Source organism: Drosophila mojavensis, unplaced genomic scaffold, assembly GCF_018153725.1.
Source record: "Drosophila mojavensis isolate 15081-1352.22 unplaced genomic scaffold, ASM1815372v1 contig_81, whole genome shotgun sequence".
Taxonomy (NCBI): Eukaryota; Metazoa; Arthropoda; class Insecta; order Diptera; family Drosophilidae; genus Drosophila; species Drosophila mojavensis.
The window spans coordinates 2,924,743-2,952,410 of NW_025318907.1; the positions used below are offsets into that span (position 1 = coordinate 2,924,743).

The 27,668-nt window shown below is 40.0% G+C and overlaps 4 protein-coding genes across 53 annotated transcripts; 2 read left to right on the plus strand and 2 right to left on the minus strand.

Annotated features, from left to right (window-relative positions):
• Positions 1 to 464: 464 nt before the first annotated feature.
• On the plus strand, positions 465 to 20,883 carry LOC6580567 (patronin). 50 transcript variants are annotated; one of them, XM_015164287.3, is made up of 25 exons: positions 466 to 611; positions 1,466 to 1,869; positions 5,961 to 6,272; positions 6,344 to 6,432; positions 6,498 to 6,633; positions 6,701 to 6,951; positions 7,023 to 7,123; positions 8,231 to 8,383; positions 9,537 to 9,650; positions 9,923 to 10,117; positions 11,011 to 11,073; positions 11,273 to 11,416; positions 11,483 to 11,612; positions 11,675 to 12,038; positions 12,187 to 12,288; positions 12,590 to 12,736; positions 12,926 to 14,635; positions 15,256 to 15,492; positions 15,562 to 15,760; positions 16,239 to 16,313; positions 16,617 to 16,706; positions 17,283 to 17,387; positions 19,045 to 19,239; positions 20,286 to 20,568; positions 20,641 to 20,883. In XM_015164287.3, exons 2-25 carry the CDS (start codon positions 1,840 to 1,842, stop codon positions 20,783 to 20,785), a joined length of 5,370 nt encoding a protein of 1,789 aa, XP_015019773.1. In that variant the 5' UTR covers positions 466 to 611; positions 1,466 to 1,839; the 3' UTR covers positions 20,786 to 20,883. The 50 variants fall into 50 exon arrangements, with proteins under 50 accessions (XP_032585955.1, XP_032585968.1, XP_032585969.1 ...); XM_032730064.2 differs by having other exon boundaries at positions 465 to 611; positions 11,273 to 11,612; positions 12,929 to 14,635; XM_032730062.2 differs by having other exon boundaries at positions 11,273 to 11,612.
• Positions 20,884 to 22,480: 1,597 nt separating this feature from the next.
• LOC6580568 (U3 small nucleolar ribonucleoprotein protein IMP3) lies at positions 22,481 to 23,276 on the minus strand. The gene is made up of 3 exons (XM_002006361.4): positions 23,059 to 23,276; positions 22,787 to 22,998; positions 22,481 to 22,724 (listed from the first exon to the last, which is right to left on the minus strand). Exons 1-3 carry the CDS (start codon positions 23,193 to 23,195, stop codon positions 22,528 to 22,530), a joined length of 546 nt encoding a protein of 181 aa, XP_002006397.1. The 5' UTR covers positions 23,196 to 23,276; the 3' UTR covers positions 22,481 to 22,527.
• Positions 23,277 to 23,330: 54 nt separating this feature from the next.
• Positions 23,331 to 24,277, plus strand: LOC6580569 (anaphase-promoting complex subunit 10). The gene is made up of 2 exons (XM_002006362.4): positions 23,331 to 23,572; positions 23,632 to 24,277. Exons 1-2 carry the CDS (start codon positions 23,434 to 23,436, stop codon positions 24,084 to 24,086), a joined length of 594 nt encoding a protein of 197 aa, XP_002006398.1. The 5' UTR covers positions 23,331 to 23,433; the 3' UTR covers positions 24,087 to 24,277.
• A 69-nt stretch (positions 24,278 to 24,346) lies between these two features.
• LOC6580570 (ras-GEF domain-containing family member 1C) lies at positions 24,347 to 27,667 on the minus strand. Its single transcript, XM_002006363.4, has 6 exons — positions 27,469 to 27,667; positions 26,267 to 27,236; positions 25,436 to 26,197; positions 25,232 to 25,375; positions 24,962 to 25,167; positions 24,347 to 24,899 (listed from the first exon to the last, which is right to left on the minus strand). The coding sequence occupies exons 2-6, from the start codon at positions 27,092 to 27,094 to the stop codon at positions 24,662 to 24,664; spliced, it is 2,178 nt and encodes a 725-aa protein (XP_002006399.1). The 5' UTR covers positions 27,095 to 27,236; positions 27,469 to 27,667; the 3' UTR covers positions 24,347 to 24,661.
• Between the last annotated feature and the right edge of the window lies 1 nt (position 27,668).

Genomic DNA, 27,668 nt, shown 5'->3' on the forward strand with positions numbered 1-27,668 from the left:
ATCTTCAAGTGCCACTAGAAGGATACAATGTTTTACGCTGGTGGCACGCCAATAAAGATAATTTTCCACTGTTATACCGCATAAGTTGCAGAATTCTGGGCACACCTGCCTCCAGTGTAGCATGCCAAGAAATATTTGATAAAGCGCGAAACATATTAAGTGACCCAGGTCATAATCATGAAATGCTTTATAAAATAATATTATTAAATAAAAATTAGACATACAATAAAATTTATTTATTTAAAAATAAGAAATGTATTAAAACATGCACGAAATGTTAAAACTTTTTATAATTACTTGGTTTTTTTGTATATTACATTATTTGAATGATTCATTTGATTCAATCACTAACCAGAGATTCAATTTAAGAACAGCGTTGCAGATGGCTTGATAAATTGTGGTGGCTGGTCGATTGGACTACAATCTCTTGCTGCTAGTGTTAATAAACGCCATCTATCGACGCTATCAAACACTTGAATTCAGAGAAAATTTTGGAAGAGCAGCAGCTAGTTGTTATTCGATCTTAGTGCATTTGTAATTAAATAGAAAGTGTTAAAGTGAATGCGAACCAAGCGCGTAGCGTGTAAAATGAATTTGTATGAATCCAGGCGGTAAAGCAATGTTAAATATAAGCAGAATGTGCGTTTACCACGCACACATAGCGACATTTTTCGGTCATCATTTCGTTGCTGCTCGCAAACTGACGTCAACGTTGGCGTCGCTGCCGCAGTCGCCGTCGCCGTCGTCATCATACGCCTAGTCGCCAATGAGAGCGAAGAGCATAACAGTGTCTACCAGTTCGACGGAGTATCGCGCATAAAAGAGAGAGAAACAACGGCGAGCGCAACAGCAACAACAAGCAAGGCAAAAAAAAAAATGTTTTCATTTATTACTGCCTGCAATCGCGGAAAAGTGGAAAATTGCAAAAAAGCAAAGCTGCCACGCCAAATATTGTGCATTAATAATCCAAAAACTAACGTCAGTTAATCAAAAAGTGCCTTTCTGTGTCTATTCTGACCCCTATTTGCAACAGCTGATGCTGCGACAAGCCACTAAAAATCATTGCCACCTCTGCCGCTGCGTAGCTGCTGTTGCAGTGCACTGCGCTGCTCTGCTCTGCTCTACACTGCTGCTTCGCTTCTGTTAGTCTGTTATTCTGTTATTGTGCCAAGCACAATTCCACGGCAAAGCCAACCCCCTGTTGCCGCCCACTGCAAAGTTCGCCCAGTGAATGATTCACAATTTTCCTTTGCTACTTTTCTTCTCTTTCTATGTTTTGTGTTACTCCGCATGTTGTTGCTGTTGCTATTGCTGCTGTTACTGTGCTTCGCGAATAGTTGGCAAATGCGTGCGCGCAATTAATTTTTTGCGAAAAATTCAAAAAATATGTAGCTGTAAAAGTGCTTATAAATATTTATAAATTGTATATGTTTGTAATGATGTGTATGTGTGTGCGTGATTTTAGGCTGCTCGACGGCTGAAGTGAAAATTCCAAGCCAAAGAGAGAAAAAAGAAGCAGAGGAGGAAGAAAAAGAAAGAGAGAGATAGTGCTAGTACGAGAGCAGAAACCCCAACACAATAAGGAAAGTGTGGAAAATACAACAACGGCACCGACAACAACAACAACCAACTGCTTGGCCAGTGAAGAAAGAAAAGTGAACTGCAAGTGCAGCGGAGACTGGGCGTCGGACAGCCAGTGACATCCGTTGCCCCCGCTGTTGCAAGTGCAACTGCAACTGCAACTGCAACAACAATTTCATCGAAAGAATTTTAGTCAAAGTCGTTGGCTCGGTAAAACGGTAAAGTGCAGCGTCATCATCGTCATCTCCCATCTCCAAGATGGATGCCGAAACACAGGAAATACGACAGGTAAACATATTTTTAGCCATTACATATGCCAAACCCCCCTGCTTTAACAGAAACTAATCCATGCTGCTGTTGTTGCTGGTGTGCGTGCGCTCCCACACACAGACACGCTCACTGACATATGCATACAAGTGTGTGTATGAGTGTGTGAATGTGTGTTTGTAAGTGCTTCTAATAAGTCATTATGTATGTATGTGTGTGTCTCGCAAACTAAATATCGCGCTCATTAAAATTCCTGCACCGACTGAGACTTCGATGCTGCTGCCGCTGGCTCTGCCGACGTCGCTGTTGTAGCTACTCCCCAAAGAGTTGGACGACGACGTCGCCGTCATTAATTCGTTTAACGCCTTTGCAATGCGCTCATCAGACGCTGCTAGCTTCTCTGCTGGCTGGCCATAAGCGTAACGGCATAGCGACGTCGGCGCCGACGTTGACGTTAACATTCAGTCAGCCACCTACTCTCTTTGCCAAAATGGTGCGCTGAGGTAACCGCTCACGCCACGCTGCCGCCGTTGCCGCTCCCACTGACCGACCAAGTAAGTGGCTAGCGCCTTAAAATGCGACCGACACCTACTTACCGTTTGACTGGTTTTAAATCCAATGCAAACAACAACAGCAGCGTCAGCAGCAGCAGCGAAGTCAGCAGCACCAGCGGCGACGTCTACAGAGCAATCAGTGTGGCCAGCTGCTGTGTACGTATTGGCATTGGCTGCCTGCTGGTTCGCTGCTGTTCAATCAACTTTAAAACTCCCATTCATAAATTGGTTCCACAGCCGGAAAATGCTTTTCAATGCGCCTGCTATTGCTATTGTTGTTGTTTGTGGCGTAAACGTTTGTAGTTGTTGTTGTAGCTGCTGCCGCTGCTTTAACTGCTGTTGCATGACCTAATCGCTAAATAAAACAGCCAAGAACAAACCTACATTTATATGTACATATGTACATATGTTTGTTTGTCTATAATGTACGCAAAACCAAGAAAATGAGACACAAAACAAAATGTAACTGATTAACTGATGGTCTCACTTTTTGACAGTTTGGCAACCTTCAGAGCTCGATTCTTAGCTTTGAAATGGGTGTGTAGCTTGCTTGCGTGCGTGCTACCGGCTCGCGGCTCCCTTTCCCCCTCTCCCCCTTCACTAAATTTGCTTCAGCTCCCTAGAAAGCTAAACGCCTCATAGACAATCGACTGTTTCCAACTGTTTATCTAGCTGCCATTCCAATGGCTGTTGTTGTTGTTGCTGCTGCTGCTAAGCTCTTTAAGCAATTAGCGCATTATGGGCTTTTAAAACAAAAAAAAAAAGAAAAGGAAGCCCATATAAAATATAAAGCGCACGCTCAGCAGCCTCAAAACATTTGCCGACAATGTCTGCGTTGTTCGCTCTCTTTTCCGTTCACTTTGCGCTCTCTCGCCTCTCGCTCTCCATTATCCAAAAAAAAAAAAAAAAAAAGTTCGCTCACAATTGTCAAAGCAAAGAGTTTTTGTGTGTTCCTTTTGCATTTATATTTAGCCTATCGTCACATTTCTCTGGCACGCCAGCCAAGAAGAAGAAGAACAACAACAACAACAAAAACAAGAGCAAGATAACGACAAATTCATAAATAGCGCCAAGCCGTAATTTGAATTGCGAGCACTTCCAATATGAAGTGTGTATGGGTATTGGTGCACTCAAAAATACTCACATCCATTTCTGTATGCACATACATATATATATGTATACGTGTGTGTTCCATATGTACTTATTTATACATACACCATGCTAGAAGCGACAAAAGTTGAACTATCTATGCCATCCATGTGGGCGTTCAAGCCAACAGCAATTTATTATTGCCGCTGCGGTTGTTTGACAGTAAAATGTTTACATTTTGAAATTTGAGTTTTAAGCACGCACACAAACAAACACTTGAGCATTAGATAATCATAACAAAAGAGCTAAAATAAAAAATGCATTTTCTTGCCAGTGTTGAATCTGGTGGAAAGTGTGTGAAGAAAAACTGGTTGCACAGGAAGTTTGGCCACCTGTCCACATCTGTCTGTCTGTCTGTCCGTTCGCCATTCGACTTGTTGGCCAATTCGCATAGTTCGACGGTCTTCGACCTACGCCAACATATTCGACACTCGTTAACCTGTTGCTGGAAAGACTGTATTGATTTTTAACTTAATTTTCTTGTTATTAAAAGTTGCATATGGTAACCGATTGGGTTTACTCAGTTTAAACTTTGATTCACTAAATTTATTAAAACTAAAGGCTACTTCAAAATAACTACATATATTTAATTCCGTATACTCTGTAATCCATTAGTAAGAAGTATATTGGTGTAAACTTTACTTCTGAAGAAATTAAAATGCATAATTATTATATTAATTATTATATAAATAATAGAATTGATAATTTATGGACATGATCGCTTCTTTATCTTTATGACCTTGTTGAACTACAACAAAAAACTAATTTAATTAAATATTCACGCATCAAAAGCCAGTTTAGGTCTTCGGATAATTCACTCTTAAACAATATACAAAACCTGTTTGGGCTAAACAGCAAAGCCCGTTGGAGTTGTCACAATCTGGCTGCCAATTATGTTAACTTGTCTAATATATTACATATAATACATGATTGAAAACCGACTCTTTATTATGGAAAAGGAAATTATCATTTAACTTCCTCAAAAAATCAACATTCAGTGAAAACTATTAATAATTCTGTTATGTGGTACAAAACAAATAGAAGTTCCTTATCTATCATTGGGTCAGTTTCATATGCCAACATAATCCGGCACTTATAAATCGTTCAAATAAAAGTGAAAACTGATATTTGACTCTCTTATCAAGAACACATTCCTTAAAGATACTAAAATGTCGAACATATGTTTGTTTTAGAATGAATTCACTTGTCGATAAGACAAATTGAATCACTGTTAGAATGTGTAAGTCTTATCTATGAGTGCGTCTGCTGAATTAGATGATCGTTCAGCCAACTTGTTAAGAGATGTGCGCTCTCTTTCCGATTAGATTCCATTAAGAATTCAATTTAACACGACACTAAAAGCACACTCCAAAAATGGGCGGATAGCGGAGGCGATTCCCGAATGATATAAATAATGATTTGACTTGATTCAAAGTGAATCAGAGCTGAGAATTGCAAGTCTGGTCTGCAAATGAGTCGACTGAATCATTCAAGTACTCTGTCAGAGATGTCTGCTCCCATTCCGATTAGATTCCATTAAGATTCCGATTGCGCAAAAGGAGCAGAAAAAGAACTAATAAGAGCTCATGCTCGAGATGCTTCTAAGAAAAAATAGGCAAAACTCAATGGCTGAGGCGTATAAAATATAGTTGCAAATGGAAATAACTCTCTGCACTTGAGATTCTTAAAAGATGCAACAGCAGCAAACAGCAACAGCTATAGGAATAGCAAAAAGTGTTCACTGTTTGGCCACGGGCCCATGGTCTGGGCATTCCCTCTTTTTCATGCTGAGTGACCATCCAAGACAAACAGACACACGGACAACTAGACAGACGGACAGACACAATGAAGAAACGGCGCACGCCAAGCCAAACACCAGCGAGTTTATCGAACTCATATTGAAGATTGTACGCATGGCTTCACACACACACACACACATATATATATATATATATACACAGCTGCAGCTACAGACACAGATGCAGCAGGGGCACTGATACACACAGACACAGCTGCGAGAGTGCACTACATAATTGCCTCAATATTAAAATGCAGCATTAAATGCGCCGTAAGGTTTGCCAGCCAACTGCTGAATTAATGCTTTCATTTCAATAACCTTCTCTATTAGCCGGATGTAGATTTTGACACAGCATGCTGAAAGAAATTGCATCCCAATTACATCAATCAAAGAGTGTGCAAAAAAAACTGTATATATGTATATACATCTATATGAAAGACCATATATAACAAATTCATGTCTATAGCTGAAATGGAAAGTCAGCTTGCTTATGCAAATGATATTATTTGGCTGGTAATATTGGTTTATTATCTAGTCTATAAGCAATTCTGTGTTTCCTCTTCTTATGCCAAGAACAGTTTATTAACAGCACATTCTCATTTGTTTTGCAGGCTCGTCAACGTGCTTCCGTCAAATGGCTGCTCTCGAAAGCATTCAACAATCGCGTGCCAGACAACCTCAAGGAGCCGTTCTATCGCGATCACGAGAACCAGGAGCGTCTCAAGCCACAAATCGTTGTGGAGCTGGGCAATGCGACGCTTTATTGCCAAACTTTGTCCAATTTGTACTCGGATCCCAACTACCAAAGCTTAAATCACTGGTCAATATTACAGACGCTAGCGCGCAAGGGTGTCCCTGTGGCCGAGTCCTCGGACATGCCCATTACCGAAACGGTATTAATTCAAACGAATCCGCTGCGAATTGTAAGTAATCAACGACAGTCCAAACACTAATTGAAATATTTTGATCAAATCAACTTTCTAATCGTCTATAGAACGCTCACATGTCTGTGATAGAATCGCTGATGGTTTTATATGCAAAGGAAATATCATCGGGTGACCGTGTCGTGTCGGCCATACGAAGGTATGTAGCAAATCAAGTTGTCTTTGTATGTATAGAGTTTTGCTAACATTCTTAAACATTTGCAGAATATCTGGCAGCAACTATCAAGCGCCTCAAGGCCAGTCCTACGAGCAGGGCCTGCTTGCATGGATATCGCATGCGTGCGCTGCGCTTAAGAAGCGCATTGTCAAGGAGCTCGAGTCCAGTGTGCCGGATGAGATCGTAAGGCGAACATTCATTCCACTCAAATTCGCATGAGGAATATTAATTTCGATTATATTGTTTGCAGGGTACGCGTCTGCAGACGCCGGACATACCGCCAGTGCGTGATTTTCAGGATCTGTGCGATGGCATCTGCCTTGCGCTGCTCATCTCCTACTACTGCCCCAAGGTGGTGCCGTGGACGAGTGTGCGCATCAACTATTTGCCTGCCGTTGAGGACTCCATACACAACATACTGCTCGTTAGCAACTTCTCACAAAAGCATTTGCCATACGGCGTCTTCCATATGACGCCCGAGGATATAACATATATGCGCGGGTAAGTGCTTGTCAATGCAATGCACTCTCCACTCGATTGTCATAGCTAACGTGTCTTATTTTCGTTGACAGCTCAATGAAACTGAATCTGGTGTTGCTGTTGACGGATTTATTCAACTTGTTCGAGATACACCCAGCCAAATGCGTCTGTTACCCGGGCATGGATGGGCAGGGTAAGTTTCAGTCCATCTAAGCCATTGAACTATGCACCGCATCGCATTCCAAACTACCCCCCGACCCAACCAACAACTATCCAACCCATTGATTGGCCTTTGTGTGTTCTCATCTGGGGCATGTCGTGGTCGTCGTCGTCGTTGTCTGCGTTGTCTTTGTTGTTCTGTGAAGTTTTGTTCAAAAGCATAATTTGCCTATGATTTGCTTTGCCTTTTATATTAATTTCTTATATTTGTTTTGCTGCATTTTAGTTTGATGGCTGCGTTTTGTAATAACGAAAGAGAAATTCAATTAATTTAATTATTTAATTTGCTAGCATTTCGATTTATGGTCAATAGACTATATGGGAAATAGAATACTTAAAAAAAATATATTTTTACAATTGCAGTGGTATTTAGATTCGTATTCAACTGTCTCCCACCATATTTATCGATTTGTAGTTCTCTGCCTATAAGTTGTTTTCACTTTGTTTACACCCGGAGCAATAATCAAAGCAGCTTTACATTAGTTATTAACAGTTTCACTAAGCAGATGTACGTTTTAGCATTGAGCAGTCACGAATTGAATCACCCTTCGATGATAGCACCTTTTCCATTGCCGTCAACCAGACCAGTAAGCCATAAGAAAATTACTCTGATTTACTGCGGTTGGTCATCCCCATCACATAAATCGGCGCCCAACAATCATGTATACCACAATCATTTAGTTTTGATCATTTTATCCGGTTGCAGTCATCCCGCACGTGATCCATTTCGAAAGCAATATGAAGTAGTTAACTTAATGAACAATTCAATACAATAAATACAATACAATTCAATTGAAATCAAATCAAATCAAATCAAATCAATTTTCTATTTGATTCTCTTTCTTTGTTTATGTGCAAACGCTTGTGCAAACCGCAAATCACCTGAACTGAATGGGGTGTTAACACTATGCTCTCTTTATTCAACAACAACAATACACACACACTGAAACCCATGCAACTACAACGACAACTACAACAACAATATTATTATTATTAACAACCACAACTACTGCTACCACTGTGACAACAACAATTTCGTATACTTTAATCAACACTGACACCTGGCTGACGTGTCGCGTAGATGTCATCCAAAGGCGGAGCCAGGGCGCCAATGAGCACGGAATCTGCCATAGACGGGGCCTCACCGTGCAACCCGTAACGCCCATACCCGATTTACGCAGCGATCTCGACCAGCCGCCCATTGGGTCACCCTCGAGTCGGCCGCCGTTTCAAGGTTTATCTCTCTTTGTCTCTCATTCTCTCTCTATTAATTGCAAAACATGCTCCAGGGGTCCCCTCAGACCCCGAGAGTTATTTCTTTCTGTGTGTTTATTGTGTGTGCCCCGCCAACCCCAGCTCAAATTCCATTTGTTTGTTGCCTCGTTTCTTAACATGAATGTTTTGCATTTTCATTGTTTGCTGTTTGTTTAATTGTTCGTTTGATCGTTTGCCTGTTTTGCTCATATTCCGTTTCTGATGTTTATTTCCCTTTGCCACCCCACCCACAATGCCGCCGCCGCTTTTTTCTTGCAATTTATCAACTAATACTAAGCAATTGTAGCTTAAGTCAACTAATACCACAGCCAGCATTTAAAATGACACTAGTTCGTTTAGCAATAATAATAATATATCACTGCACCAATACCAAAAGCTGAAGTTGCTGCTGCAGCAGCTCTGCCCACTCCTCTGTTTAAAATGTTGCTTCACATGAGATCTTTAGCTCAATAACATTTTTTAAAGCACTTTTTACAATGCATCCCAGAGACTTACACAATCAACTGACAAGACAATAGAATAATAATAATTATTATTATAAATTTGAAATTAGATTGTGGTAAGATAGCCAATAAAGAAATAAATAAAGTTTTCGAGTGTGAGTTGTTAGTTAAATTCAAGCTTTTTAAACTAATAATAACTTTCTTTATAATTGCTCAGCTCATCAAGAAATTTATCGAGCGAACCATAGAGGTATTCTAGATTTTATGGATTTTTGATATGACCTAAAGCAGCTATATTTTCACATTCTGGTATTAAGCTTCTACTTAAAAAGATATTCTGATTTTAGGCATTAATTTGTATATGATAAAAGTGAATTTAAGATAATTTCCATAGTTCAGTTTTCTAAAGGAAACTTATAGTTCATCACTAGAGTTATATTACTATAGAATTCTACAGGGTATTCAAGGAAATTCTCAACAAGATTCTAGGGGATAGATTTCAATAGTTTCCTTAGACAGGCCACACGGAATTACGACCTCACTCTGCATTTATATTTATATTTTTGCTTTTGATAATTTGATATGCATATGAATTGAAACTTTTAATTTATGTGTTTGTATAGAATTGATTTTTATTTGTTTTGTGTGTATTTCCATTTGTATTTTTAGTTCCGCACACAAATTCATTTAGCGTCGGCGTCGGCAGCTTAAATCGCAGATCAACTCCGCCCACCGAGTATCAAACGATGCAGTCAAATAATTTTGATGGCAATCAGGCCGAAGGTAATTAACACTAGACTTTTATTTACCAGCTTTTTTCTTTTTCTTTTATTTTTTAAGAATTTGTAAACCGAAGTGTGAAGTTTTTCATTTTTAATTGTAAATATTTTGTTTTGTTTCTTTCTTTTCTCCTGAAACACCAAACGAACCACCAACCACACATGCTTTAAATCTGTCCGACTCCCACATCCACGCCCACTCGCACCGCGACGCTGCTAACGTCAACGTCACTGCCACTGCCGCCGTCGCCTCTCTCCTCGATTCGCATGTGTCAGCCTTCGTCGTGCACAAGTCGCGGGGCATTACCACACTCTCATCTATGCACTCGCAGCAGCAGCAACAGCAGCAGCAACAACATTATCAGCTTCAGCAGCAGCAGCAACCGCAGTCACAGCAGGAGCCCTTGGTTCCAGCTCGCTTGCGCCAGGCTAAAGAAAAGAACAATGTCGAGTCGAAGGCAGACGAGAGAGGTTTGGCAGACTTTTAACTCATATTTCATATTATTTCGCCACACACACACACACACACATTCGCGTGTCCGATCCCACAATTGCGTTAATTGAGTTCCAGAGTGTAGGCAACTGAATAATTAGCTGCATTACGTGTGTATTTATTCTATTTGCAGAGATAGATCATCGCCTTAGTGGTAGCTCAAGGCAAAATATTCAGACTTGTCAGAGTAAGAAAAGAAACGACTTTAGATTAGCAAGAAGCGAATGATTTAACTGAAGTAAGGTGAATCGATTTAGTTTATTTCTATGCATTAGTTAGATATTCAAATGTCATTTACTGAGAACATGCAAGGGAAATTGGAGGCATAGGCATGCTATAGAATCATATTTAAATAAATAGAAATGCTTGAATTGTAAGTTGAAGCAACTCGATTGGAATTTGCAAATTGGAACATGCAAGTGTAAGAGGAACTTGTACATAACCTGATTAGTTTGAAAGAGAGAGTCAGAGTTTCCGAAACACACATTTTAAAAGCTAAACATAGAATCCTGAATTAAAACTTTCTTAATGTTTATATAGCTTCCCTAATATACATTGTATCTAAAACATATCTTGGAATAAACTATAATAAAATATGCAGTTAAGTTAATAGTTAGCAAAAGTAAAAAGTCTTCTTGACTGCAGACTGTATTATGGCATTTTTCTTAGAACAATTCCCACGATCATAAATCACATTTTGATTTTTAATTTTATTTAAGTTTGTTCTGTTTCTTATATTAATTATTTTTTGCAAATCATTTGAATACTTTCATTTATGTAAAATATCATTTTAGTTTTCATTAATCTTATGATTTACTTATTACATTTTGATTTCAAATTAATTTTATTCTTAAATTGACAATCGAAACAGGCGATTTTGTCGCTGCGGGTCGACCAAGTAACTGGGATCAGAACCGGCGTCCAAGTTTCGCAGGTATGCAAAAACAAATCCGTCATTAGTCGGTGTTTGAATTCCCGTGCGTGTTTGTGTGTTGAATGTACTTGTATAAGATATTTAGTTATCTTTGCTTTTGGTTATCTATATTAACTAAATGCGAATTGCTTTTCCCTTCCATTTGATCGATGAGCGTGTCGAATGAACTGAAGACTAACTATGAATGATCGTGTTTCAGGTCGTCGGTCGCGACGAAACTCGTCCAGCGAAGATTCACAGCTGACGATCGAGAACTTTGGGGGCTCACAGGATCAGATAAATACAGTGGGACGCTACGAACGTGAACGGGACAGAGAGCGAAAGCTATCGAACACAAGCGTGGGTAAGTACAGTTATCAATCAATCTCATTTGCACTTTCTCAATTTGATTTCTTTTATCAATTTTCAGAACCTGCCGTAGCCGTGCGATCTTCGATTGCAGATGCTCGTGGCACGTTACAGCTAGGCTACGATACGGATTCGGGATCCGAAAAACAGGATCGCGAAACGGAAAAGTATTCAATGCGTCGACAGGCTAGGTGACCCAATCAGCAGTCAATAGGAAAGGCAGCCCAATAATTATCAGATTTCTTTTCAACAGCATCGACAATGTGCCCACAGCCTCTGCGCATAATCTGTCCAATGCGGGCAGTCCGTTGCCGGCGCGTAACAAGCAACATTCCATCGACAGGGGGGACTACTCGAACGCCGAGCACTACAACGATGCCCGATCGAGTGGCTACGATCCAGAGAGTACGCCTGTGCGTAAATCCTCGACCAGTAGCATGCCAGCGAGCCCGGCTACCTGGCAGTATGAGACTTGTGACGATGACTTGCGCTCGCTGGAGAATGCCACCAAGCTGTCGACGATGCGAATGAAGCTGGAGGAGCGACGACGTCGCATTGAGCAGGATAAACGCAAGATCGAATTGGCAGTGCTGCGGCACCAGGAGAAAGTTTGTCAGGTTGGTAAAGATTTGCAGAGTAATCACTTCTACTAGACTAAATCAAGTTGTTAGATTTGAGCACCCCTAGAGTTTAGAGTTTATAATTTAGTGTGTATAGTTGTATATGTTTTTTATTTAATAATTGAAATTGCTTATATATTGTTAGGAGGACTTGGAATCGTGTCCCGACGTCCTGAAGTGGGAGACCATGAGCAACGATTCAAAGCGCACGCCAGAAATGGATCCAGCCGACATGGACAAATACCAAGTGAGTTTCGCTGCCACACTCAACTCTTGCATCTCAATGTGTCCACTCCAGAGCTTGTTCTAACCCTTCGGATAAATGTTAATTCGCTTGTCTCTCTCGTTTTATATACCTGTCCCTACACACATTGCGTTTATTCTATGTTCGTGGTTGCTTCAACATAAACATAACAATTGTACACAACGAAAAACACACACTCAACACTCACACAAACAAACAAACACACATCCACACACATTAACACACACTTAACATTGGTCTTGGATGTGTCGTGTCATGGAATACAACAAAAAAAAAACAACAGCAAAGCATTGCCATCATGAACATGAATCTGCAGGATATCCAGCAGGATATTCATCGGCTGGCCACCCAGCAAAGCCAAATGCAGGCGCAGCATTTGCAAGCGCAGCAGCTGATGCAGGCACAGCAAATAGCCAACATGCTGAATCAGGTAAGCGACACACAAACACGCACCACGCATCTCGCCCAATTGCCAAATTAACAGATAAACTCAGTTCAGTTCAGTTTGTTATTGCTTTTCGTTTGTATTCTTTATTTTGTCTGCATTTGTTGTTGTTTGTGCCTTTGTTCTCGACTAACTGTATGTTTTGTGCTTCCCACCCGCTAACCGCATCCGCAGCAGCAAACCTATGGCTCGCAGCAGCATCTGGCCGAGCACCATTACCAGCAGCGACCCATGCAGCAAAGCTTTGGCTCATCACCGCATCTTCCGCAGGCCTTCAATGCGCCCGTCAGCGCCTACAACTCCCGTCCGCCCAGCCGCGATCCCTACCAGCAGCAGCAACAGCATCATCCACATCAGCAGCCCATGCAAATGCCTCCGATGCAGTACGTCAACGAGCACGGCCAGTACATGTCGCCGCCCGCTCATTACATGCAGCCGCAGAGCATCTACAGCGACAACGGCGGCGCGCCCTACAATAACCACTCGCCCTATGGAGCGCCTCCAATGCAACAATACCAGCAGCAGCAGCATCCGCAACGCAACAGTGTCTACGATGAGTATGGACAGCCGGCCAATCACTTTTACCTGCATGAGTCTCCGCCTCAGCCGCTTGCTCACCCGCAGCGTCGCACCTGGGCGCACTCGGCTGCAGCGGCTGCTTACGAGCAGCAGCAGCAACAGCAAGCTCAGCAGCAGCAGCCACTGTTGGACGTGAATGCCTGGCAAACGCAGAAGAAGATGCAACAACAGCAGCAGCAGCAGCAGCAAAGCTGGCCAAATCGGCCACCTTCCAGCGCAGGCGCGTCCCAGGGCTTTGTGCTGCATCAGAATGGAGGCGGAGGCGGCGGAGAGCTGCAGCACCTGTTCCAAGTGCAATCATCGCCGCAGCATAGTCAGCGCATGCATGGCGGTGGCAGCGGCAGCTCCAACGGGGTGCAGCGCCAACAGTCGCTGACGAATCTGCGTGACAATCGCTCGCCCAAGGGCAACATGGGCCAGAATATGGGCATGGGACAGCCGGAGGATATGATGGCGCCACAAAGTATTTGCTTCATCGGCGACGAGGAGGATGTTGATGAGCTGGAACGAAATATTATCGAGTCAATGCAATCCACTCGCATTTCCGATTTTGTGGTGCAGCAGCAGCAACGTCTGCATCACCAGCAACAACAACAGCAGCAGCAGCAACAGTTGCCGACGGCGCACAGCGGACGCGGCAGCAGCTCTGAGGATTACGACAGTGGAGAGCTCATTTCCAATAAGCTGAACATCACCAGCGGCAATCTCACTTACCGCATACCTTCGCCGTCGCGCCCCTCCATACAGGCCAACAGCTTTCAGGATCCACGTGGCGGTGGTGAGAGGAACGGCAGCGGTGAGGAGCAGCGACCCGAGAAGGGCTTCTATATATCGTTCGACAACGACCAGCCAAAGCGGCCCAAGCCGCCCTTGCGCGCCAAAAAGTCGCCGAAGAAGGAGTCCAGCAGGGACAGTGTGGACAACCAAGTTGTCGTTAAACGTGAATCGCTAAGTCAACTGCACAACAGCAACAACATCGCTATCGAGGAGGCCAAAAATAATGCTGCTGCCGCTAGGCACAGCATTCACAACTTCCCCGGCGGCCAGTCTAACTCACCAGCCGGCAATGCAACCTACAACAAGTATACAGACGAGCCGCCCATTCAGCTGCGTCAGATCACCACATCGGGAGCCGAGCCCGATGCTCAAGAGCGGCGGCACCTCGAGGACCTCACCAATCAGCCACAGCAACAGCAACAACCGCTCTCTCCTTCACGTCTGAGAGCGGAGCACAGTATCAACAGCGCCGAGGCGGCCAAGAATAAGGCGTTAGTCATTGGCGCCGACTCAACTAATCTGGATCCGGTAAGCAATGGGGAGAATCAACTACTTTGAATCTTTTGAGATATTAAATAGATAGAGAACTTTTCTATTGAAAGTAAATAGTAAGTAAAGTAAAAAGTAATATAAAGTAAATAAGTGATATGTTTCTCAACGTATTGCTAGTATATGGTATAAAAAATCCTTCAAATATTTTCTAGTTAAAAAGTAATATAAAGTAAATAAGTGATATGTTTCTCAACGTATTGCTAGCAAGCATAATATATATATATAAAAAATCCTTCAAATATTTTCTAATTAAAACTTGAAAATCTATCAACTTAAAATGGGTTGAGTCAATAGCTCAACGAACAACTAAGATCGTATTCATAATGAATCATTCAATATGAGAAACAAAGAAAAACTAAAATTGGGGCGAAGAGCTTAGCTGAGTAGGCTTAGTTAGTAATGATCAGTTTAGTAATTATGTTTCGATATTTTTAAACTTCTAAAACTTTGTCATATATTTTATTAAAAATTTTATATACTTTAAGTGTGTTTTTAAGTTTTTACATGTAGTGAAAGCTGTTTAAACGGATGGTATTAAAAGATTAAATTTATTTGGGAGAGGAAACTTAAAAAAATATTAACGTTTTTTCTTCTAGGAATCTGTTGACGAAATGGAGCGTCGTAAGGAGAAAATAATGTTGCTCTCCCTGCAGCGCCGACAGCAGCAAGAAGAGGCGAAGGCGAGGAAAGAGATCGAGGCATCCCAGAAGCGTGAAAAGGAACGAGAGAAGGAGGAGGAGCGCGCACGCAAAAAGGAGGAGCAGATGGCGCGACGAGCGGCCATATTGGAACAACATAGACTAAAGAAAGCCATCGAAGAGGCCGAGCGTGAGGTAAATCACATATCAAATATATGTCACATATATGACATGTTAATGATGCTGATGCGCTTTTATTTGCAGGGAAAGACTCTGGACAGGCCCGATTTGCATGTAAAGCTGCAGCCTCAGTCTTCAAGCTCATCCACGCCTCGTCTTAGACAGCAGCGTGTGACCAGGCCACGTCCCAAAACCATCCACGTCGACGATGCCAGTGTGGATATCAGCGAGGCTTCAAGCCTATCCAGTCGAGGAAAGAAGGGTTCAAGCTCAAATCTAACCGGTGAGCGTTTCGTTAAAACTTTTGCACGCTGTTTACATTCGGCCTCAGACACACAACGACAACAACAGCATTCATCGAGTGAAATACCGTTACTTTCTTCCTTGTCTGTGACTTCAGCTAAGAGAGGGCTGTGCTCAAATCTAAAATTAGGTCGCTAGTCTACTAAGACTTTCTCGAGTGTATTACTAGGCAATCGTTATTTATTTATGAGTAATCTGTGTTCAATTCCCCGCTTTTTGAACTATTCTTAATATGTATTACCTACTTGTAGAAATGATCCCTAAATGTGTATGTTGTTTGTTATGTGTGTACAAAATTTCGGCTTGTCGAAATTGCAGACGAATTTTTTGCGTTACGTACTTATTAATTTGTGCCGTTTTATTTGGTTGATTTAATTTGTTTTGCCATTTGTTAATTTTTGTTTTTATTTTCGTTTTAAAACTTGGTTGTCCTTTCAAAAAAAAAAAAAAATGTACAGGCTACGGTCAACTAAGCTCCAATTCAATGAAAAGAGATTTTTATAGGGGCTCCCAAGACTCGCTTACAGTAAAAGGTAATTTATGTTTTTGTTGCTTTCTTATTTAATGTCATTGTTTATATCATTTGGTATATTTTTTTTTATTTTTTGTAGTTATATTTAGCATGCGATTTTTGTTTGCGACTTTGATATTTACGTAGAAGCTTTGCTTGGTTTTGATATTTATTTAATTGAATTATTTATTTTACTGGTTTAGGAACTTATGATTTGACGAAATTGTCATTTCTAAGCACTTGAACTAATGTAGTTCGTATAACAAACTGATTTTGGGTCGAAGAATTTTATTGTTAAGACATAATTACTAATCTCGTTCAACAGAATCACCCGATGATTACCCCAGCACAAGTTCAACTCCGATTGGACGACGGGGATCTTACAAAACTTCCAGAGGTTGGTGCTGGGTAACAAGTAATAAGATCATTTTTTTTTTCCTTTGTTTTTTCTTTCCCTTCTGTTTTTCTACTCTTGCTTTTGTTGGTTAGTTCGTGTGTTAACAGCGAAAACCAATAACATAAAAGGGAACGCTGGCTCCCCCTACACGCTGATTAACACATTTCATTTTATTCCCTTAACTATAGTTAATTAAGGCTAGAATAGCAGAGCTACTACCAAGAACAAAACACTGCTAAGATATAATATTTTTAATATTCCTAATACACCCAAAAGCCACCTTAAAAATATAAATTTTAAACTAACCCACATTTAAAAAAATCATGCACTGGGTAAAATTCACAGAGGTCAGCGTTTTTTTTTTCTAATTTTTTTTAGATATATGAATTTTGGTTTAAGTCCTAACTATTATGGTTTCTGGGGGTGGGGTTGATGAATATACATACATTTCAAAAAGTCGCTTAAGTTTAAGTTTACCAATTGCATCATCATATTTTGTGTTGTGACAAAACCTTAAAGAAATCTGAATCCTGATTGATAAACGTATTATGCACTCGGCTCTCTCGTATCGCCCGTGGTGCCAACTTTTTACAGAGCCAGCCGTCGAAAGGGGTCGCACTCTATCGCGTATATCAGTTGCTAAGGGGAGCACACTTAATTTCCGTGGCAGAAAATCCAATTCGCTAATGAATTTGTGCGGTAAGAAGCGTTCCACAGCTAAAACAAAAATTTAAAGCTGCTTGCCTTTTACTTTTTACTCTATTTTCTATCTACCTAACTTGTATCTTATTTTGTGTGGTAGCCTAAATGATATATCAAACTCTTTATTTCTACGTTTTTGTGGTTCTGGTTAAATGCAGATAATTATGATTTATGTCTATCTTAGTTTTTCCTCTTTTTACTCTGCATTGGTCAAAGGTTTCTATTTTCATTATCCATTAGTGTGAGTTATGAGCTACATATATCTTAACTTTTTTTCTTTCTTTACTATCTTTAATTGTCATTTGCTGATGAAAGTTTACATTTTTGTACTCGTACTTTGTGTATTTTTTTAAAATATTTTCTTTCATAATAGTTAATATTTCTTTAGTTGGTAATAATATATATTGTTAATTTATATATTTTTTCAAATATATTCTTATAAAGTGTTTTTTGTTATCGAATGAGAGTAATGCAGAATAACAATTATAGTTCATATATATACATATGTATATTTTTTTTTACTAACCACAAACATTTCAAAATGAGTCAGTCTGGTCTATGAGTCTGCTATGTATATTATTTTATTTTTTCCCCTCTTTTTTGAGCATTTATAAATACAATCAACGTATTAGTTATTAGTTAGTTTTAGACTTCAACAGAAAATATTCCAGCTTGCATTACTCTCGTTGAAAAAGTATATTTCTTTGAAATTTGTTTTTTTGTAGGTTTAAATTAAAATTTTAATATGTAAAAGTACCTGAATTTGTTTTTGTCATGTAAATGAACGTAGGCCTTTTTCACTTCATTAGATTTTTCTAATGAGTCTTTTATTTCATTTTCTTTTATATTTATAGTTTATATAAAATATATAATTTTATAGATTTTTTTCTTTTAAATTTAACTGATTAATTCAACGACTATAAAAATGAAAGCGGTGGCGGGGTCTATAATTTGAACACTTGAATAAGATTCCGTTGTCAGTTGGCAATCGTTTGATATAATTCGCAATTGGTTCTGGTTTGCTTTTCGACTTGTATTGTCCGAATTTTGTTGTGGGGAACAGGATTGTGATATTTATTCCCGAAATTGTGAATTAACCGCACACACACACACATATATATACGCACATCAACATACGCACACTCGCTCACAATCACAAGCACACTCGAGCTCTCTATCTATCTCTCTCTCTGCTGGTCTCTCAGACTGATCATATTTAGGCCTTAAGTATATACGATCTACAAAATTGTTTTTAACTAAATTCAATGCACACATTCTCTTTTATTTCTCGTTTCTTTCAATTCAAAACTTGTGTACAAAAATGACCCGAATTAACAACAAATGTGAAAAAATCGAAACAAACTAAAAATCTATTAACTGAATCGATAAATGCCTTAACACTCATCGCTCGATCGCTTCCATCGACATCATCCTGTGGCAATTAACCAAATAACCAAATCGAAACTGCATCGAAACAAATGCATTTTTGTACTGCATGGACGGCTCTTCTCTCTCTCTCACGCTCGCTCGCTGTGTCTCTCTCACTGACTGACTGCCTGTGGTTGTTGGTGGCTTTTGTGTGACCTCTGTGTCTCAATGCATGCTTGATGACTGATGTTTGATGAACGCAACGATCTGCTCGATTATCGGTTAGACACAGATTCGGGACTGGGACGGGCCACTCCGCCGCGACGCGCTCCGTCACCAGGAATGGCGGCATCAGGTAGGCATATGCCATCTCCCTCTGGACCAGGCTCTTTGCCGCCAGGTTTGATATCGAAGCGTCGCGGATTTGATGATGGATCAAGCGATACGTCTTTAACTGCGAATGCTAACATGGAATACTCGGGTTTGTACTTAGTCTCAAAAAATTCTCAAGTTATACATCCACAACAACAATCAGTCAATCAATCAATCAAACATCATATCGTACATATACACCATATTCATATATTGGTTCTTCATGCATATACATCATTTGTACATCACTTTGGAACGCCTCATAGAATATTCACTTGTTTCGTTCATTTCATTTACATTTGTTCAGTTCTCGATTTGTTCCAACCATCTACCAATTGGTTTTTTATTCGTCTTTTATGTGCATTTGTTTCCCAGTTCCATATAATTATGATTTCGTGACATTAAACATACATATCGAGTTTATCCGCATATATACATATGTATATGCCGTTTACAAACGTACATCCATGTACTACGTAGGGACGTCGCGCGTTTTTCTAGATGTAATTCCAATTCCATTCGATCTTCCGTTACGTCGTCAAATCCACGATTTCGATAGTCAAACCGAGCTGTGTCTTCTATAATATTACTATTAGTATTATATGAAAATGAAATTCTAAATAACCCCAATTCGGCCCAATTAACCGCTGCACACTTGCAAAAAAAAAAAAAAAAGAAAACTAAATTTTATTAATATCAAATGCAAGCAATTTCAATAGTTTTAAGTTTTTATATAATTTTGTTTTTGTTTTTTTGTGATATATATTTGTATCTATTTTAATTTTGGAATGTTTTAGAATAGCTAGTTCAAAATGTAAGTACACAATAATTATAAATTAGAAAGTTCATTCACAAGCTGCGGCGTATTAGCTAAATTTCATGTCAATTATTTTGAGTTTCTGTATCAAATAATAACAGTAAACATGCATACAACTGCTCTACTAATCCAGTCCAGCACAGGCAAAATTTCTATGAAATAGATCAATGAGATCATCTTTGTATGCACGTTGCTTGCAGAGTAGAAACAAAAACAAAAAGAATTGAAGTATTTAAAACTGAAAAAGCTTGCCATTAACACCCGAGTAGAAATCCACGATTAGATAGCAAATTTCAATTGTAGTGGAATACTAAAATATATGTGATATTCATTCGTAGGTCCAAAACTATACAAACAACCAGCGGCCAAATCGAATCGCGGCATTATATTAAATGCCGTTGAGTACTGTGTGTTTCCTGGCGCCGTCAATCGGGAGGCCAAGCAGAAAGTTCTGGAGAAGATTGCACGCTCTGAAGCCAAACACTTTCTTGTCCTCTTCCGGGATGCGGGCTGTCAATTCCGGGCCCTCTACAGTTACTTGCCCGAAACGGATCAAGTAACGAAGCTGTACGGCACGGGACCTAGTCAAGTCGACGAAGTCATGTTCGATAAATTCTTCAAGTAAGTATTTGGGGTCGTTTATGCCCAATCGATTAAATTGTGAATGACAATTTCAAATGTATTTTCTTGCAGATACAACTCAGGTGGTAAATGCTTCTCACAGGTGCACACAAAGCATCTGACCGTTACGATAGACGCCTTCACAATACACAATTCCCTGTGGCAGGGCAAGCGGGTACAGTTGCCCAGCAAAAAGGACATGGCGCTTGTGATTTAAGTCGAAGTACGAAGCTACTTTGCCCATGGCTAACTATTCTGCAACTTTGAATCAACTGCGAAAGCAAAACGAATTAAAAGTTTTTACTACGACACCAAGAGAGTGCACTAGTGCTTGGGTTTCGGGGCAGGACTCTAGGGCAAGGTCAGGATTAGAGTCAGGGTCTGGGTCAGGGTCAGGGTATGACATATAATGGCTTAATAACTAATTGCACACGTTTGAGCGACAGCAACAAATTGGAATTTACAAATATATATTGTATTCATATTAGTACAATGCGATAAGATATTTAACTTGAATGTATACACCATAATATAGAAAGATAAACAAAAACAAATCGATCAATAGAAATAACTCCCGATATAAGAGCCAAAATAAGATCCAGCGGATGATAGCTTACAATTTTTTGTCACACATACACACACATCAACACATTTACACACATACAGAGATAATTCAAAGATAATGAACAAGAGATATTGTAGAAAATCTTTATTTTATTAATTTGTTTTAAATTGTTATGAAGTTTTTTATGCGAAATATTGTTGTTTCGCCCCGAAAATTGTGAATGGGGGGCTAAGAACAAAGAATTCGCCAGTCGACACTAATTTTAACGCCACTAGCTATTTATTTGTAAGACTAATTAATATTTACTTTTTATGCAAACTTAAAAAGGAATAATAATACAACTAATATTTAAATGATACATACATACATATATACCTATGCAACAAACTGAAAAAGAAAAAGACTTTTAACTGGCTGACACATTTATTAGCTGTCGTCCTTGTTGTACAAACTATGGAAATGCTAAACACAATTCATTTACTAAATTAATTAATTATTTAATTAATTTGTTAAAATTTTAACAAGACACACACACACATGGATTTCATTGGAAAGTCAAATGCTTCAATGAACTAAACAAAAATTCGTAAGATACGAGGATTATTATTCAAAAATCTTTGTTTAAGTTGTTTTCTTACTATATTTTAAAGAATTTTCTTTTAGCGTCACTTTTAACGCCCCTGGAAAATGATATTTCAACTTGTTAGCAAATAACTGCCATTGACATGAATTTAGAAAATATTGTCTGTACTTCCGTAAAAAAAATCCCTTAACACTTTTCAGACCGCTCAACAGTGCAGCTAAAATCTGTTTATTTATTATATTTAGTATGCATATATAAATAAACTCATTTCTTTACTATAATTTGATTTGAATTTGTTTAAATAATGAATTTTCAATCGATAATCGAGCTAATTAGCAATCTAAAAAGTGACAAACTAATAAGGCATTAAAACTGTGTGTACCGCCATAATTAGAAGGATTATTATTATCTGCGGCCTCGGGCATTTGTAATAAAATGGGATAATACGAGGATTTGATTGATAAACAAGTTTATAATATGTATGTACTATATATATATTTGTCTGTGTCGGCGCTGTTGCGCCCTTGGCGCGAAAGGCTCCAACCTAATGAATTATATTAATGCGATCTAAACATTATTATATGAAATGTAATAAAGTTATTAAAAATGAATAATTTAACAAATTACGTTGACAGCTGCATTTTCTTTTAATTACAAATAGAAATCAAAAGCTTACAATTTGGTTGAAAAAATTTGTTTATTAATTTTTTCAGCGTAAGCTTAGTCAAAACATTAAGATTTTACTATATAAGAAAAAAGACAAATAATATTTAAATTTCATATATTAACGAGCTTAAATATGATAAAGTTTCTACATTTGGAAATCATCGCGCATATCATTATAACGTAAAACATGTTCCTTAATTTTGGAACCATCAACCCATGTGACGAAATCTTGCAGATTGCGAGAGACTAAGAAAGCGGGATCCTTAACCATTTCTGGGCCCACGCGCACATGGCCCTGTTCAATGAGGTCGGTTGCATTCTTAAGGTTCTCCGCCATTCGCACTGCAATTGTAAATTTGGAGTATTAGACTATGCCGCATTATAAATGTCTAATTCGAACTCACGTTTAACCATGACCACGGGCAAACGTCGGCGACAAAAGTTACTCGCACACATTTTGCTGGCGGTCTCTAAGCTGAGATGATCATTGGAAACACCCAGCGCATACAGTTTGTTCATTAGCATTGTAGACGCCTCTGCTTTGAAGGGATCAGTGGCATCCAGTTTGGCTATTTTCTCCACAAGCTCTCTGATCTCACGCGCCAATTTATTGTATCTATGTAAACAGAAACATAAATTTAAATTGTCAACAAATGAACAAATATTGAGTTCATACTTTGTGTAGTCCTCGCGCTTTTGTATGTGATAGCGTCGTAGGATTTTGTTTTCATTGGCGCTGTTGTCCACTTTCCATGTGATAAAATCTACTTTTTTGAGCAATTTCTGCTCGTGATATTTAAGTTTTCGCACCATTATTAATTTATTTTATTTTCTATGCTGCTCTAAATGCCATGCACATGTGCGTTGTTGTGATGCAGTGTTGGTGAACGTCCCGAGCCATTTGAGAACTAAACTGCCGTCAGCTGTTTTCGATTGGCAACCAGTGTTGAAAACTGCAAAATGAAGAATTCTCTGGGAAAATGTCAATCATAATTGAATAAACAATATTTGCAGTTTTGTTTACGTTTTCCTAAGAACTACTGTTCAAAATATGGCATCTACTATTGACGAAGAGTCCACAACCAAACCAGCTGCCACCAGCGATGAGGATCCACTCGCCGAGGAACGACTTGGCTATGTACGCGAAGTAGGCTCACAAGCTGTTTGGAGCTTGTCATCCTGCAAGCCAGGTTTGCTTCAAATAAGAATGATAATAAAAAGCGAAATTAAAATACTGATTTCAAACTAGGATTCGGCGTTGAACGCTTGCGTGATAATATAATGGACACATACTGGCAATCAGATGGCCAACTGCCTCACTTGGTCAACATCCAGTTCCACAAACGCACCAACATCAGCCAGATTTACATATACACCGACTACAAGTTGGACGAAAGCTATACTCCATCGCGAATTTCGATACGCTCCGGCACCAACTTCAATGATCTGCAGGAGCTTCAGGTCATAGATCTGACCGAGCCGAATGGCTGGGTGCAGATACCCATTAAAGATGGCAATGTGAAGTCGCTGCGCACTTTCATGCTGCAAATCGCCGTAATTTCGAATCATCAAAATGGCCGTGACACTCATATGCGGCAAATTCGCGTTCACGCCCCTTGTGGCGGAGAAAGCAAGCACTATCCCCTCGAGCTCTTTGGCAAATTCGGAACCGTTGACTTTCAAAAATTTGCTACCATACGTTAATTTGAAATGAAATACTCTGAACATCTATAATTTTCCATTGGAGTATTCACTGTAAATTCGTTGAGTATGACGGTCCATTGATTCCTCACGTAAATCAGTTATTTTAAGTTTATTTATATAGTTAGTTGGTAAAGAAAATCGCATAATCAAACATTTTATTAAAATGTCCTCTACTATTGGAATCAATTTAATATTTAGTACTTACACACTTTTATAAATGAATATATTCTTAAGTGTTCTAGGAGGAATGCACAATGATATTATTTATATGTCAATTTATTGGAGCTTCAATTTGAATACAAACAACCAATTGTTTACAATCAGTTTAATATGTGTGTGTGTGTATGTGTGTTGTGTCTGTTTGTAGCCTAAAGACTTAAGTACAAATTAACAAATACGATTGCGTTTTTATGTTAAGTTATTATCGTTATTGCGATTGCAAATGCAACATGGAAGTATCAACAAAAAATAATGTGTACAAACTTTGTGGAAGTTTGTGCGAGGTTCGATTTGATTCGATATTCGCCCGAAAAAAAATAATAATCTGTCTTATGGTATATTTCGAATATGTTCGATTACTTTGCAGCTTTCAGCACTTTGTAATGCTCTCTTTCGCCAGCATCAACTGGTGACTCGCATTCGTATGAAGCTTTCTTAAGACCGTCATCAGTAAAAACTTCAGCCTTCTGCAAATAGGCCACGACGTTGGCCAGCTGCTCGTAAGGGCACTCAAGCTGTTGGCATTTATAAAAGTTACGCAGCTGCGTGCCAAGAAGTGCACACTTCTCAAAGTTAAGGAACCCATCAGCGAATCTAAAAATGCATTAACCATTACGGTAAATTCAATTTAAGAAATTCAATTTGAATATGCGTGCCTGGTTGGATGATTCTCATGAATGGCGTAGATATCCTTTAGAAATAGCGAGAAGAATGGTATAATGGCACGTTCTATTTTATTAGCCGTTTCACGTTCGGAGCGCCAAATGGCGGCTTTCATGGTCGAGCGATAGTTCTGGTAATCGGAGCTGGGATCCATTTGATGTTCCAAGCCCTCAAACTTAGTTGTTTGCAGCTTGGACCACTACAAGAAAATTTTAGTTTATAATCAACTGATATGACCTTAGTAGAGAAAGAGTTGCACTCACAGTTTTCTTAAGCCGCGATATAGCTGTTGTATTGAGAGCCGTCAAAATAGCCATTAAGCTGTTGAAATTTCCGATATTGAAACATTCCAATGCTGTTTCAATCCAGAACTCAATCATCTGCCCTCGCTGAGACTTTTTACCAAGCTGGGGAACGAAATGGAATATGTAAACAAGGTATATTTGAAACGTGTTCGACTTACTCACCTTCAGTATCTCCGTGGCAGTCAACGAGGACAGCTGGTTGAACCACTGCACGTAGGATTCAATGCTAACCTCAGCCTGTTTTGCTGAGGTGCTCTGGGAGCCTAGCGTACTGGCCTTTGTTTGCGACATGCACACCTTAAACCCGCCGTTGCTTATCAACTCGATAAACTCTTCCAGCCGTAGCTGCGAGAGATAGGCATATTCAATGGCATATAGTTGGTGAGCCAATTCGAAGGCACTGCTGCACTTGGTCATCACATTATCTGTTTTATAAACATTCGCAGCAAAACGCTTCAGTGACTTAATGCTGCTCTGTCGCCCCAACGAACTGGCCGAGGCCTGCTTGGCCAGCAAATACTGCAGTTGGGAGCGATGACTTGCATCAATTTTGTCGAGGACGTCAGGCAGGCCATCGAGAAAAGAGTTTACAGCTTTATTGCCGTTCTGTTTGCGCAACTGTTGAAGCAGTGTCTCGTTCCGGAAGTCATTGGGACAGATGCGTAGCCAGTGGTTCAGCACACGTCGTAGATCATCCTCTTGACCGTGGCACTGTTGAAGCAGCAGCGACATTAGCTCTTGCACTGGCGCAAACAAACGTGCGCATAATATAAATGCAAATTCCATATCTTCGTTTTTGCAGCTGGCCAGGAGGGTGACCAGTGTGCTCAGATTACCAGCGGCTGGCAAGTCTTTGGCATAGGCTGGCGTTGTTTGGCAATCGTTAACTAAATCACATGGCTCAGTGATTTGTAGGTGCGCGCTCTGCAAATGGAATACCATTAAAATTTATAATTATTTATTATTATATGAATATTGGCGTGCTGCCTTTACCAGCATAGCGACCGAAGCGACGTCAGCTTCATCAGACGAGCTGGGAATGTCACAGTACATCGAATCCGTTTGAGTGTCACGAACGTTGATTTTCGTATAGGGCATACTCATTGAGACACTGTGGAAGAGGCCGTCGTGGCCTGAGTCACAGCTGCTGATATTCGAGCTCTTCTCGCCCAGTGTTGTGGCCGTTGACACGTTGGAGGCAGAGGTGGAGCCAATCACTTGATCCGAGTCAGTTATGGCAGAGCTGCTCGACATGATTGAGGCATTTGAAAAGGTTTGATTCAATTGACGACCCAAGGGATCGCCTGGTCTGTTTTGCTCTCCATCTGTTGTAGTCTGTGAGGAGAACGTGGAATTGGAATTTGTTCGGTATTTCAACGCATTCTCTGGCGTCGCACGTGCCAATGCGTTTTGCTGTCGAACTGGCTGCCAGATCTCTGTTTGGTGTGACTGATGGTTGAAGTGCTCTTTGGTTTCCACAGTTCGTTCGTCTAGCACCTGCCCGTTACGGGAGACCAGCACCTCTTCTGTGGTGGTCAGCGATGATTTGACAGTCAGCGATGTCTCCACTTCAATGGGCTGTTGTGCGAGTCCAGCACGGAACAGCAGCTGATTCAAATGCTCCACAGCCGGCATCTGGCCATCAAGCAGGGCACTCTTAATCGCACTGGCATCATCCGCCGGCAGTCCATCCAATTTGACCGGCACCCCATTGATCAGTAGCACCTCCTCCTGTTGCACCGAGGACGATGTCTCGCAGTCCACAATCTTAACATCCTTGCCGAAAAGAGATTCTACTGCATTCATAATGTCTTCGTCCATTTTGATGTTTGATCAGTTAGTCAATAGTAGGGTATATGGAAATTAATTAGGTATATGATGTTGGCTTTGTGTTGGTAAAATGCATATGACCCTGGGGGTTTCTTTGGATTAATATCAATGCACTAGACTAGCGAGCACATCTCTGCAATAAGGAATTCGAATTAGGCAAATTAGGCAATAAACGCACACAAAAAGAACAGTTGAATTATCAATGCGATCAATGTTTCAACAATGGGAATTGTTAGTGAACAAAACGAGAACGTGAATGAGAATTCAGCCTTGTGACACGGGGTTGACAACGCCCACCACTTTCCCAAAAAGTGGGTTGGGCATTTGGGGTTTCTGTCTGTTTTGTTAGAATTGTAGCTACACACCTGCAGGAACAACATTTGGTATTTGCGTTCCAATTCACGCGCAATTTACATCTTTCATGGTATCCGCATTTTCATGCATATTAATTGGCTGTTTCTGTTGCGAAATAAACAGTTTATTTGGCGACTATTTATATTTATTTATTTATTTCCCACTCCAGCAGTGTTAGGTTGTTCACGAGTGAGTGAACACTAACTAGAAC

Bases quoted from the DNA above. Each gene is read 5' to 3' on its own strand.
- LOC6580568 (XM_002006361.4), bottom strand. From the start codon at position 23,195: ATGGTGCGAAAACTTAAATATCACGAGCAGAAATTGCTCAAAAAAGTA. The intron at 22,999-23,058 runs GTATGAACTCAA...CTGTTTACATAG, and splicing joins AAGCGCGAGGACTACACAAA to ATACAATAAATTGGCGCGTG. The intron at 22,725-22,786 runs GTGAGTTCGAAT...TTACAATTGCAG, and splicing joins GCCCGTGGTCATGGTTAAAC to TGCGAATGGCGGAGAACCTT.
- LOC6580570 (XM_002006363.4), bottom strand. From the start codon at position 27,094: ATGGACGAAGACATTATGAATGCAGTAGAATCTCTTTTCGGCAAGGAT. The intron at 26,198-26,266 runs GTAAAGGCAGCA...TTCCATTTGCAG, and splicing joins TCGCTTCGGTCGCTATGCTG to AGCGCGCACCTACAAATCAC. The intron at 25,376-25,435 runs GTGAGTAAGTCG...TTCGTTCCCCAG, and splicing joins CTGCCACGGAGATACTGAAG to CTTGGTAAAAAGTCTCAGCG.
- LOC6580569 (XM_002006362.4), top strand. From the start codon at position 23,434: ATGGCATCTACTATTGACGAAGAGTCCACAACCAAACCAGCTGCCACC. The intron at 23,573-23,631 runs GTTTGCTTCAAA...ATTTCAAACTAG, and splicing joins CTTGTCATCCTGCAAGCCAG to GATTCGGCGTTGAACGCTTG.
- LOC6580567 (XM_032730062.2), top strand. From the start codon at position 1,840: ATGGATGCCGAAACACAGGAAATACGACAG. The intron at 11,074-11,272 runs GTATGCAAAAAC...ATCGTGTTTCAG, and splicing joins CCGGCGTCCAAGTTTCGCAG to GTCGTCGGTCGCGACGAAAC. The intron at 19,240-20,285 runs GTTTGTACTTAG...ATTCATTCGTAG, and splicing joins TGCTAACATGGAATACTCGG to GTCCAAAACTATACAAACAA.